The 12,298-nt window shown below is 46.6% G+C and overlaps 1 protein-coding gene across 1 annotated transcript in view; it reads left to right on the top strand.

The window, feature by feature from the left end:
• Window positions 1-3,602, top strand: part of CD58 (CD58 molecule) — a 31,434-nt gene extending 27,832 nt beyond the window's left edge. Inside the window, exons 5-6 of the mRNA XM_037500150.2 lie at window positions 975-1,032; window positions 1,355-3,602. Coding sequence (XP_037356047.2) covers window positions 975-1,032; window positions 1,355-1,397 — 101 coding nt within the window. The 3' untranslated portion in view covers window positions 1,398-3,602. The remainder of the gene's footprint in view (window positions 1-974; window positions 1,033-1,354) is intronic.
• The last annotated feature ends 8,696 nt before the right edge of the window (window positions 3,603-12,298 follow it).

Here is a 12,298-nt window from a genome sequence, read left to right as displayed (position 1 = left end):
AGACAATTATAAACCAGAGACATCCTGCAGGGGAGGAGAAGGGAGAGGGATCAGAGGGAGGCAGGGAGGAGCACAGGGCACTGAGGTGATGGTGCACGGGTGCATTGGGGAAGAAAACTCTATGGGGACTCCACCTGAGGGGAGGGGAAGCAAACATTGTTTAAAAATGAACAATGACTTTAAAAGTATGTAAGGAAATAAATAAATAAAAAGGAAAAAAATGACCCGTAAAGAAAGAAAGCCCTCAAATAACATTAAAAAAAATCCTTACTTCACATCTCAACCTGAAAGCCATTCCCTGTGGTGAGGTGTTTGCAACGGCTGCCACTGCTGGCTATTGCTGAGACACCTTGACAAGCTCAGTCAAGCCTGTGGACCCAGCTTCTGGGTCACCCTGTGCTTCCTCTGTGGAGAGGAGACGGGTGCACATGGGCGTGGGAAATGGTGACTATGAGCCACATGTGCCTGTGAGCCCTTGAAATGTGGGACTCCAGGCTGAGATGCACAGTCATTATAAAATATCTCTGGGTTCATAAGGCTGGGTATAAAAGAAGGGCTGTGAAACAGCTCACTTATAATGGTCATATTGATTGCATGTTCAAATAATAATATTTTTCATATAATGGGCTAGTGATATATATAAAGATGAATTTACCTATTTCTTCTTACTTTGTAATGCAGCTACTAAAAATTTTAAATCATTTGGGTGACACCCCTCGTGTCCCTACTGGGTAGCACTGGTCCAAACCATTGTAGCCTTCCCTTCATCTTTAGCCTTCCTGACAGGGGTTAACCACTCATCAACAGTTTTTGATTTTCTAACATATCACCAATTTACAAATAACTCTTTGGACCAAATTTGTGTTTAGGTGAGTAGGACATATTAGCTTGATAGTGTTTCAGAGTTTTAAGGATTCAGGTCACTAACTCTTTTTTCTATTCTTTAATTGAGATGAAAATGACTTCTTTTGTAGGTTATTATGCAGATGTAAAGAAAATTTGGACAACAGTCCTTGGAACCCCGAGCAGCAGGTGAGTTGTGTATCATGCCCTAGAGCCAGAGCTGATGTAGGTGAGCATCACTTGGGGCATCGGATTCTACGTATTTGCTGGCTGCCTTGAATAGTAGCATCAGAATATATCTAATCACAAGATATACTAGATTAAGCTGATTAAGGTACTGTGGGGACCCCCTTCCCATCTAGAACCTTCTCAAGGGTGCCTGTCATTGCCACTTGCTTAGAGACAATGAATGTGAGACTCAGAGAAGTGAACTCCCATGGCTAGTCAGGGAGAGGACTGGGATGCAAATCCAGATTAACTGCATTTTACTAATATGAAAAATTTTTTGCAGGTCCACTGATAACAGCGAATTAAATGAAATGTCTAAAAGTTAATTTATTCTGTGTATGATAGAAGTATTACAGCATCCTGAAAGAAAGCTGAAGCCTTAAAGGAGATGTCAACAGCACAATATGGACATCTCTATTACTACATTTAAGATAGCCAAAGTGACTTGTAGGATAAGGTGAAAGTATCAGGCTTTTCTGCCCTCCTGCCATCAGGATAGATGACGGAACCCTGTGGTCCTGAATGCATGCCTTATGGCGGGCACCTGGAGTAGGGTATGGGCATAGGTAGATGGGATTCACCTGGGCTAAGACTGGACTTTTAAGGGCAGCATCACAGGGACGCCAGCAGAAGCCAAGAGAAGAGAAGCAGAGAAGCTGAATAGAAGCCGAGAGAGCGAACACCGGAGAGCCCAGATAGAGCGAAGACTTGCTGGGGGCCAGGAAGCAGTCAATAGCCTCCCGGCCCCCCAGCACCCCTGCCTGCTGTGTACCTGGAAAATCCCAATAAAAGCCTGCAAAGCCACTGAGGACTCTGACTCCTGCTTTACCCCGTCTGCTGGATCAGAAAACCTGCACTGTGCCCATTCCTGACTTTACAGTTGGCGTAAGTTGCCACGATGATCCATGCAGATGGGTATGGAGCCCTCTGAAGACCTGGAGGGACTAAGTGTAACAGGGTGGTCCCCAGGAAAGGGGGGGGTTCTAGGTTTCCTGCCCCACCCAAAAGGAGGATGGAGCTGAGCAGAGAGAAGAAGCTGCAGAGGAGACTGAGGAAAGAAGGAAGCAGGATGGAGCCAGGAGGAGCCCTCGAAGAGGCACATGGAGTGGAGAGACATGTGAAGAAACCGCTTGCCTTTTGGTCATGGACTGGGTGACACAGGCATGGGTGAGACCCGTGGGGAGGTGACAATGGCGGTTTTTGTCTCTATTTTGATTTTGCTCTTTTCCTTCCAGACTTGTCTGGTGGTTTCTGATCCTTTTCTGTGGGTCCCCACTGGAAGATGCTTTAGACTTGTGGCGGGATTTGGGGCCCCACTCTGGGCCAATCCTGCTTGGGTAGACTTGTACCCACGAGGGGACGGGTCACTTTGGGTGCTTCATTTAGAAACTAGACTCTTTGCCTTTCCTGTATTGTTTCCTAGTTGTATTAAAGTTCCTTCCCATTAAAGTCTCATATGTTTTGTGTTGATGCGGCAGATGGCAGAACCCATTTAAAGCAGGCAGGTTTTAGGGGATCTGGGATGCACCTCTCCCTGCCCTGAAACATAAGGAGTAACAGACTGTGTTTGCCTGTGACAATGCTGGCGTCATGGCAGCACAGGAGATGGACAAGATCTGGGAGCTACAGGATGAGACCTTGCATGAAGGAGACAGCCCGAGAGGACCAGCCAAAGACCCCTGAGGCAGCAGAATCATCGGGGAAAGAAAGGACCAAGATTCGGAGCTCACCAGTACTGATGCAAGGAGGGGCCTGATGGCCTTGGACTAAGGGAGTTGGACTGACAATCCCTCCAGAAGGCGGAGGACCTTGCAGGCTGATATGTTTTGGTGCACCCCTGCCTGCTGCTGTACCGGGTAAATCCCAATAAAAGCCTGCAAAGCCACTGAGGACTGACTCCTCCTTTACCCGGTCTGCTGGATCAGAAAACCTGCTCAGTGTCCTGTCCTGCCCTTTACAAACTACATGTAAATAAAATATGTAAATATATAATATGTAAATATGTAAGTATGTGGCTATTTTTTCCTGTTAAATTAGAAAACTAAAATAGTCACAGACTTTAGACTGTGAAGACTTTTACTGGGAGCCAGGCTACTCATGTCGAATTGTTAGGGGGAAAGGATGTGCTGAGCTCATTCCACGCAGGGTTTGTGGACGCCACCCACACTCCAGACCAAAGCCATCAGGACATTGGGAAAGACAAATCCCGTCACCACCAAAGGGAGGGTGGCTGGCACCTGAGAGTGGGGTTAAGCAGCCAGGTTGGGTATAAAAACCAGACACGTGGGCCTTGGGGTCTCTCGCTCTGTCGCTCGCCTCCTGGCTTCAGGGCTCCTGGCTGGCGGCCAGCTCTCAGAGCGCCATTTGGGATTCCAGGTCTGCGGATCAGGTAGGACGCATTTAAGACTTTATCTCCCACTTTTCTCCCTGAGCTGTACATTTCCTCATTTCCCCTGCCCTTGTCCATAAACCTTTTATGAACCTTTCGCGTGTGCCTGCAGTGGAGTATTAGTAAATCCTTTTAAGCGCGCGGGTGAGGACCCACAGTCAGGCACCCCGTTTTTTTTTTTTTTTTTAAGATTTATTTTTATTTATTTATATAAGTACTGGGTACAGTCAGAAGCGCGGGCGGGTGAGAGAATTCACCAGAGCCAAAGTGGGGAGCAGAGCAGGCAGGAGGACCGAAGCACACTGCTGAGGGGAGCAGCGGGCAGCAGGAGAGGTCTACGCGCCATGTGGGACCCTCCTCCGGTGGCCGGGGAGCAGCCGGGGATCGAACCGGTGCTGCAGAGGCTGTGGGCAGCTTTGCAACCCAGGGCTCAACCGCTGCACCACTGGGGAGGCCCAGGCAACCCGTTTTGTATTGGGGCTGCCCTGTAACAGTTTGACAAAGGTCCGGGCATGGGGCAGATTCCTGAAAAGTCAGGAATCTCCTTAGCTGACTCCTGTTAGTTTCTCCTCATTTGTTTATGGCTAGTTTCTACCATTGTCAAAATACGCATTTAAAAGTAAAGCTGCAAATGCTTTTTTTTTTTTTTTTAAAAGATTTATTTATTTATTTATACAAGCACTGGGTACAGTCAGCAGCGCGGGAGGGTGAGAGAATTCACCAGAGCCAGAGCAGGGAGCAGAGCAAGCGGAAAGACCGAGGTACACTGCTGAGGGGAGCAGCGGGTGGCAGGAGAGGTCTGTGCGCCATGTGGGATCCTCCTCTGGTGGCCGGGGAACAATCCGGTGCTGCAGAGGCTGCGGGCAGCCTCGCAACCCATCGCTCAACCGCTGTGCCACCTGGGAGGCCCTGCAAATGCTTTTTTTTTTTTTTTTTTAAACATCTTTTTTTTTTTTATAGAGGCATGTTTTTTATTTATTTATTTATTTGTTTGTTTGTTTTTTGTTTATACATGCACTGGGTACAGTCAGAAGCGCGGGAGGGTGAGAGAATTCACCAGAGCCAGAGCGGGGAGCAGAGCAGGCAGAAGGACTGAAGTACACTGCTGAGGGGAGCAGCGGGCGGCAGGAGAGGTCTGCGCGCCATGTGGGACCCTCCTCCGGAGGCCGGGGAGCAGCCGGGGATCGAACCGACGCCGCAGAGGCCGCGGGCAGCTTCGCAACCCAGCGCTCAACCGCTGCGCCACCGGGGAGGCCCTGCAAATGCTTTTTGATCAATTACTGAATAACCAATTTGATGGCAAATGGCACTGCGTGATACAAATACTACATTTTTTTATAAAATTAGTAATTCTCTGCCAAAAGGCAGCAATTCAACATTGGGCCTTACATTAACAAGTGAAAAAACTTCTGGGAACAAAAGGCTGTAAACATCCCTTGGCCAAGTCTTTAATATGGATATGTGTGCTTTTGAGGCAAGGGCTGAATGGAGAAGGAAATTCTTTTACTTTAAAGTTAAAGAGAGCAGTTGGGGGCCAGATGCAAGCCATGCTCCAAGTGTAAGAAAATTCCTAATAAGCCAGGAGGCGCTATAGTCCCCTCCTGCTAAATTCCTCCTCTTTGTTTAGGGCTAACTCCCCTGGAGGTGACAGTTGGTGTGGTAGTTGTTAGAGTGTGCATTCAAGAATAAGTCAACAACAATTTTGTGACTGATTGAGTTGATAACCATGGCAGCACAAATAGTGCACTTGGAAATAGTCAATGTTACAACTACTGATATGTCACGTATTAACCACTTTGAGAACCAAAAGCTATAACCATCTCCGACTCTGTCCCTGATGAAATATTTGTAGTTCTGTAACAGGGGGGTCCCCAGGAAAGGGGGAGGTTCCAGGTTCCCTGCCCCACCCAAATGCAGGGTGGAGCTGAGCAGGGAGAGAAGAAGCTGCAGAGGAGACTGAGGAAGAAAAAAAGCAGAATGGAGAGCAAGGAGGAGACCTGGAGGAGGCGCATGGAGCCGAGAGACCCGTGAAGAACCTGCGCTTGCCTTTTGGTCGTGGACGGGGTGACACAGATGTGGGTGAGACCCATGGGGAGGTGACCATGGCAGCTTTTATTTTTATTTTGATTTTGCTCTTTTCCATCCAGGCTTGTCTGGTTGTTTCTGACCCTTTTCTGTGGGTCCCCACTGGAAGATGCTTTGGACTTGTGGCAGGCTTTGGGGCCTTGCTCTGGGCTAATCCTGCTTGGGTGGACTTTTACCCATGTTGGGACGGGTCACTTTGGGTGCTTGACTTAGAAACTAGATTCTTTTCCTTCCCTGTATTGTTTCCTAGTTGTATTAAAGTTCCTTCCCATTAAAGTCTCATATGATTTGTGTTGATGCGGCGGATGGCAGAACCCATTTAGAGCAGGCAAGTGTGCGGGGGTCTGGGCTGCCGGTCCCCCTATCCTGTAACAGTTCCTTAAAACAACAATCAGCAATCTTAAAGAAAAAGTAATTTTCCCTTGATCTTAAAGTTAGATAAGGAAACTAGGCTGACTAGATAATTAGGGGAGTAATCGGTAGAAAATTCTTTTGTTAGATTAGGAAAATTCCTCCCTTAATTGAGAGCTTGGGGCTAGGGAAGAGTCAATGCATCTTCCTTCCCCTAGGTAACTTCCTGTCCTTTGTTTCCCCTAGCCCTTAGTTAATCATTCTCTGTGGGAAACATAGAAATGTTAGTTTCAGTCACATAAGTTTTTGCTAGTAATAAAATGACTGTTTGGTTGTTCAAAGTAAATGACTATTCTAAGAACACTTGTTTAGCAACTGTGCCTTCTTTAAATCAAAAAATAATAAATGTTGCGACCTCTGCAGGAGGGCAAATAGACCCTTGGCTGTTCTTGAGAAAGATGTGATTGTTATCTTCCTGCCTTAGTGCATATGCTGATGCACTCTCATGGTTTGCTTGAAATGTTTAAATAAAAGGCTGCTGAGACCCTTAGCGGGATGATGTCTGCACCCTGATCAAGTGTCTGTGTCTCCTTACTCCCCCTTCCCCCTCATTTTCCACAAATTGCGCTGACTCCATCCCATCCTTTAGGAACCCCTCACACCCAGGCTGCTGAGGCTGTCTCGGCAGACTTTTTACTGAAATCTATACTTGTGTTGTTTTTAAAGAGGAGTAGGGACCTCCGTGGTGGTGCATCAGGCTTTTCTGCCCTCCCGCCATTAGGATAGATGAGGGAACCCTGTGGTCCTGAATGCATGCCTGAGGGTGGGCACCTGGAGTAGGGTGTGGGCACATGTAGATGAGATTCACCTGGGCTAAGACTGGGCTTTTTTAAGGGCGGCGTCAGAAGTTGAGAGAAGGAGAAATACAAGCATGAAGAACCAGGAGAGCAGCAGAGATCACCTGAGAGCCCAGAGTGAAGACTTGCTGGGGGCCGGGAGGCAGGCAGGCCCCCCAGCACCCCTGCCTGCTGTGTACCTGGTAAATCCTAATAAAAGCCTGCAAAAGCCACTGGGGGCTCCAGGACTCTCCTCCTTTACCCAGTCTGCTGGATCAGAAAACCTGCTCCATGTCCATTCCTGTCTTTACAGGAGGAGTAATTTATTGTAGGACCTGAGTGCAATGAGGGAGATGGACAAAGCACTTTCACGTTGGGGCCTTTGACTGGTGGCAGGACATAAGAACATATGGGTCTTCTGTTTCTTTCCAAAAGACCAGACATCACTACCCAATGCAGGTACGTCAGCTTGGTGGGCCAGGGAGACTCTCTTCTCTCATGAACTTGAGTTACTAGCTGTCACGTTGGGAGGTAAACAGCAGAGATTTTTTAAAACCCCTCATACCCTAAAGTCTTACACAAATGCAGACGGCAGCCACTCCTGCATAAGGAAGTGTCTAATAAACCCCTATAGTCCAGGTCAGCCACGGAGTTCCTGGGGTCCACGTGCAGAGGCCTTAGCTCCTGCGTCCACACTCCCCTTGCGTGATAGTGTGATTCATAGCAAATACTTATTTGGTCATTCAGATGGCCAAAATATATTTCTCAAACATAACTATTTGGTATGCAGCCACAGTTCCTGGTTCACAGGCCCCCAAACCCTTAAAATTTCCTAAGCATTGGGAGTAAGAATGGTGTCCTTTGTTACATGAATGAGGTGACTTTAATGAAGCACCTGAGGCTGGTTGGCAGGAGCACCAACCAGGCGCCGACTAGTTGGAACTTCCAGGTCCACCCTGACCTCCAGGGAGGGGAGAGGGGCTGGAGGTTTAGTCCAAAGGCCCCTGAGCATGAAGCCTGCGTGTACCCCAGAAGGAGGGGCTCCAGAGAGCTGCGTGGTGGGTGAGCATGCGGAGACTCGGGGAGAACAGCACCCCTGGCGCAGGCACAGGAGCACATCACCTTCCCCCACACTTTGCCCCACGGACCTCTGCATCTGAGTTATTCTTTGTAATTAACCAGTGATTTAGTGAGTCAACAGGTTTCCTGGGTTCTCTTTCCCGAGTCCACTCTAGCAAACCAGCAGAACCTGAGGAGGGGGTCCAGGGAACCCCCGTCTAGAGCCAGCTCATCAGAAGCACAGGGACCCCCTGGCCTGCGGGGGCGGTCTGGGAAATAAAGTCTTACATGCGTCCTACCCATTCCGCTACCTGGAATCTCAATGGCACCTGAGAGCTGGTGGTGAGCCAAGAGCCATGGTGGGAGTCCTGCTGGGCAGACCCTCCTCACGCTCCCGCCTCCTCCAGGTAATGAGTCTCCAAAAAGTCTTGTCCTAGGCCCCATAGGAAGTCTGGAGCTCCCAGACTTCCATCGTCCAGACTTCCATCCCATAAGCTCCAGAGGGCCTTTGCACCCCACCGCCCTCCGCCAGATCCCTGCCATCCTCTTCTGTGTCTCCCTGACGCATGGCCCTCCCCCAGGATGAGGCTTCCCCCAGCCCTCTCGAGGGGTCGCTGTTTCTCCCACACTCTGCTCCAGGGCCTCCTCTCCTTGCCCTCCCTGCTTTCAGGCCTCTGTTCCCTCGTGGGCTTTCACCCCCAAGCCAGCCATTGTGGTTTTTTGTCCACAAAGATTCTAGCACAGGTGCACATCACCAACACACCTCTTTCTGAAGGCCAGTGTTTGCAGAGTCTGCAGTGCCATGCATCACCCTGCTGTGGTCTGCATCCCTCAGCAGCCAGCACCCTGGTCCTGCTCCTGACTTTTCCATCCAGTACCCACCCCCCCCCCTCAGTTACGAGCATCCCCTCTCCATCTGCCACATCACTCCCTTATTTGTTGTCGTTCTGACTTGCTGACCACACATAATTCCCTACCATTCCTGCCATTTTGCTGTAAATGGCATCCTTCCTGTGGCTGAATTGCTTCCATTGTGTGCATTCGCCACCTCTTCCTGATGAGTCCTCATCCGTGTTCTTGCTGTTGTAAACAATGCTGCAATGAACACTGTCCAGCATGTAATTTTTTGAGTTGATGGTTTCATGTTCTTCAGATGCCAGCAGGTGGCATCACTGAGTCCTATGGTATTTCCATTTTTAGTTTTTTGAGGTAAATCCGGATCACTTTCCAAAATGGTTGCACCAGTTTACATTCCCATGAACAGTGTACCAGGATCCCGCTTTCTCCACATCCTTTCTGTTGGGGGTCTTTTTAGTATGTGCCAGTCCAGTAGCCATGCGATGGCATCTCACTGTGGTTTTGACCCATAACTCCCTTATTAAAAGTGATGTTGAATATTTTTCCATATATCTATTGGTGTTCTGGGTGCCCTTTTTGGTAAATTGTTCAAATCTACAGCCCATTTATTATTTGCTGCTTTGTTGTTGCTAAATTGATTGTTTTCTGTATATCTTGAATATTAACCTCGTGTTGATTGCATATTATGTGACTATTTTCTCCACTCATTTGGAAGTCTTTTTAATATGCTCATTATTTTTTTTCTCTGTTCAAAAGCTTATTAATTTGAGGTAAACCCAGTGGCTTATGCTTTTATTTCTCTTGCTGCGGGAGCCAAGACTCCCAAGACAAATGTATCATCCACGTCATGCAACATGTCACTGATGTTTTTTCTATATATATTTTGTTGGTCTTATATCTAAGTCTTCAGCCCATTTTGAATTTGTGGAGTTAGAGTGTGATTCAATTTCATTCTTTTACATGTGTCTGTCCAATTTTCTCAGCAATTTTTATTTTTTATTTTTTTTAAAGATTTTTATTTTATTTATACAAGAACTAGGGTACAGGCCAGAGGCATGGGAGGGTGAGAGGATTCACCAGAGACAGAGTAGGAAGCAGAACAGGCAGACCCACTGAAATACACTGTTGAGGGGAGCAGCGGGCAAGACAGGAGAGGTCTGTCTCGCCATGTGGGAATCCCCCTGGCCAGCCGGGAATTGAACCCTCGCTGCAGAGGCTGCGGACAGCCTCACAGCGCTGCACTCAACTGACTGCGCCGCCAGGGAGGCCCTCAGCAATTTTTAAAAAAGATTTATTTATTTATTATTATGTATACAATAACTGGGATACAGGCCAGAGACGTGGGGGGCAAGAGGATTCACTGAGACAGAGTGGGGAACAGAACAGGTGGACTAACTGAAAAACACTCCTGTATGGAGCAGTGGGCGAGACAGGAGAGGTCTGCTGCGCCATGTGGGTAGCTGCCTGGCCGGCCGGAATTGAGCCTGTGCTGCAGAGGCTATGGGCAGCTTCACAGTGCTGTGCTCCCCTCGTGCCACCAGGGAGACCCTCAGGAGACCCTATTTGTTAAATAGGAGACCCTATTTGTTAAAGAGCTCTCTCTTCTCAGTTATGCTTCCGTTATAATGTCAGTATTAACATATGTGTGTATTGATTTCCAGGTTTTTGATTCTGTTCTTTCAATCCATGTGTCCAGTTTCATTCCAGTGCCATTGTTTTTAGTACTGTTACTTCATAGTAAAGTTTGAAGTCATAGTAAAAAGTTTGAAGTTTGCTTCATGACTCTTTTTCTCAGGATTGCTTTAGCTATTCAAGACCTTTTACAATTTCATGTACATTGTAACATTTTTGTACTATTTTAAATGGGAATTGCTTTCAAATTATACATTGCTTTTGGTAGGAGAGTCATTATGAGTACTGATTCTCCCATCCTTGAGCATACAGTACCTTTCCATCGCTTTGTATGTTGCTCAATGTTCTCTAGTAGAATCTTTTTTCCATGGTATAAATCCCTGGGAGATGTTTGATTCTTCTTGAAGCAATTGTAAATGAAATCATTTTCTCAATTTCTTTTTCTTCTCATTCATTATTTATATATATAAATGGAATTTTTATTTACATGTTGGTTTTGTAAACTGCCATTTTGCTGTATTAATTTATTGTTTCTTAGAGCTTTTTTTCTTAAAAGATTTAGTTATTTATGTATGCAAGAACTGGGGTACAGGTCAGAGGTGTGGAGGGTGAGAGAATCATTTCCTCTTTTTTAATCTGTATTCCTTTTGTTTCCTATTGTCCAATTGCTCCAGCTAAAACCTCTTAGTACTTGTCTTACTCCTGCCTTTAAAGAGAAAGTTCTCAGTATTTCACCATTAAGTATTACAGTGTCTGTTGGTTTGGATATGTGGCCTTTATTATGAGATAGTTTCCTTCCTCTCCCATTCTTGCTGACTGTGAATGTGCTGAATCTTGTCAAATTCTTTCTCTGCATCAATTAGTAATATATATATATTTTTTCTTTCATTTTATTGAGATAATGTATTACATTGTTTGATTTATATATGTGAAACCATCCTTGCATCTCTGGGATAAATACCCTTGGTCATACTATATAATGCTTGTAATGTATTGTTGAATTTGATTTGCTAGTGTTTTGATAAAGATTTTTTAAAATTTATTTATTTATGCATACAAGAGCTGGGGTACAGGCCAGAGGTGTAGGGGGTGAGAGTGTTATAGAGCAACCCCGATATTAAACGGGTTCCTGGCTGTGGGTCCTCACCCGCACGCTTTAAAGGGACTTATGAATACTCTACTACACACACACACAAAAGGGTTAATAAAAGGTTTATTTACAAGAGAAAAAGAAATAAGGAAAATGTACAACTCAGGGAGAAAATAGGGAAATAAAGTCTTTAATGCATCCTACCCGATCCGACAACCTGGAAACCCAAAGTCACTCTCAGAGCTGGCCGGACGCTGCGAGCTGGCGGAGAGCCAAAAATGGGGGGACCTCCAAAGCCCACGTGTCTGCCTTTTGTATCCACCTGGCTGCTTAACCCCACCCTCAGGTCCCAGCCACCTTCCCTTTGGTGGTGATGGGATTTGGAGTTCCCAGTGTCTTTGACTTTGACCTAGGGTGGGGGTGGCGTCCACAGAGCCTATATGGAATTAGCTTTGGGACATCCTTTTCCCCCCTAACAATTGGATTCACCAGAGACAGAACAAGGAGCAGAACAGGCAGATTGACTGAAATACACTGCTGAGGGGAGCAGCGGGCAAGTCAGGAGAGGTCTGCTACGCCATGTGTGTATCTCCCTGGCCAGGGATCAAACTCGTGCTGCAATTGCTGTGGACAGCTTCATAGGTTGCATCTTAACCTCTTGTGCAACCAGAGAGGCCCTGTTTTGATAAAGATTTTTGTGACAATATTCATCAGAGCTATGGTCTGCAGTTTCCCTGTGCTGGCTTTGTCTGGCTTTGGTGTTGGGGTAATGTCTGTATTTTGAATTGAATTAGGTAATATTACTGTTTCTTAGATTTTTGTAAGTAATTTGAGCAAGATAGACATAGTTTCTTCTTGAAAAGTTTGATAAAATTTGCTGTAAAACTGTTCTGGGACCTTTATTTTTAGGGAGATGTTTCTGCACTT

Source organism: Talpa occidentalis, unplaced genomic scaffold (genome assembly GCF_014898055.3).
Source record: "Talpa occidentalis isolate TD23 unplaced genomic scaffold, MPIMG_talOcc4v2.1 talOcc4.9, whole genome shotgun sequence".
NCBI lineage: Eukaryota > Metazoa > Chordata > Mammalia > Eulipotyphla > Talpidae > Talpa > Talpa occidentalis.
Note: the sequence above shows the minus strand (reverse complement) of the source record. Positions and strands in the feature narration are given on the sequence as shown.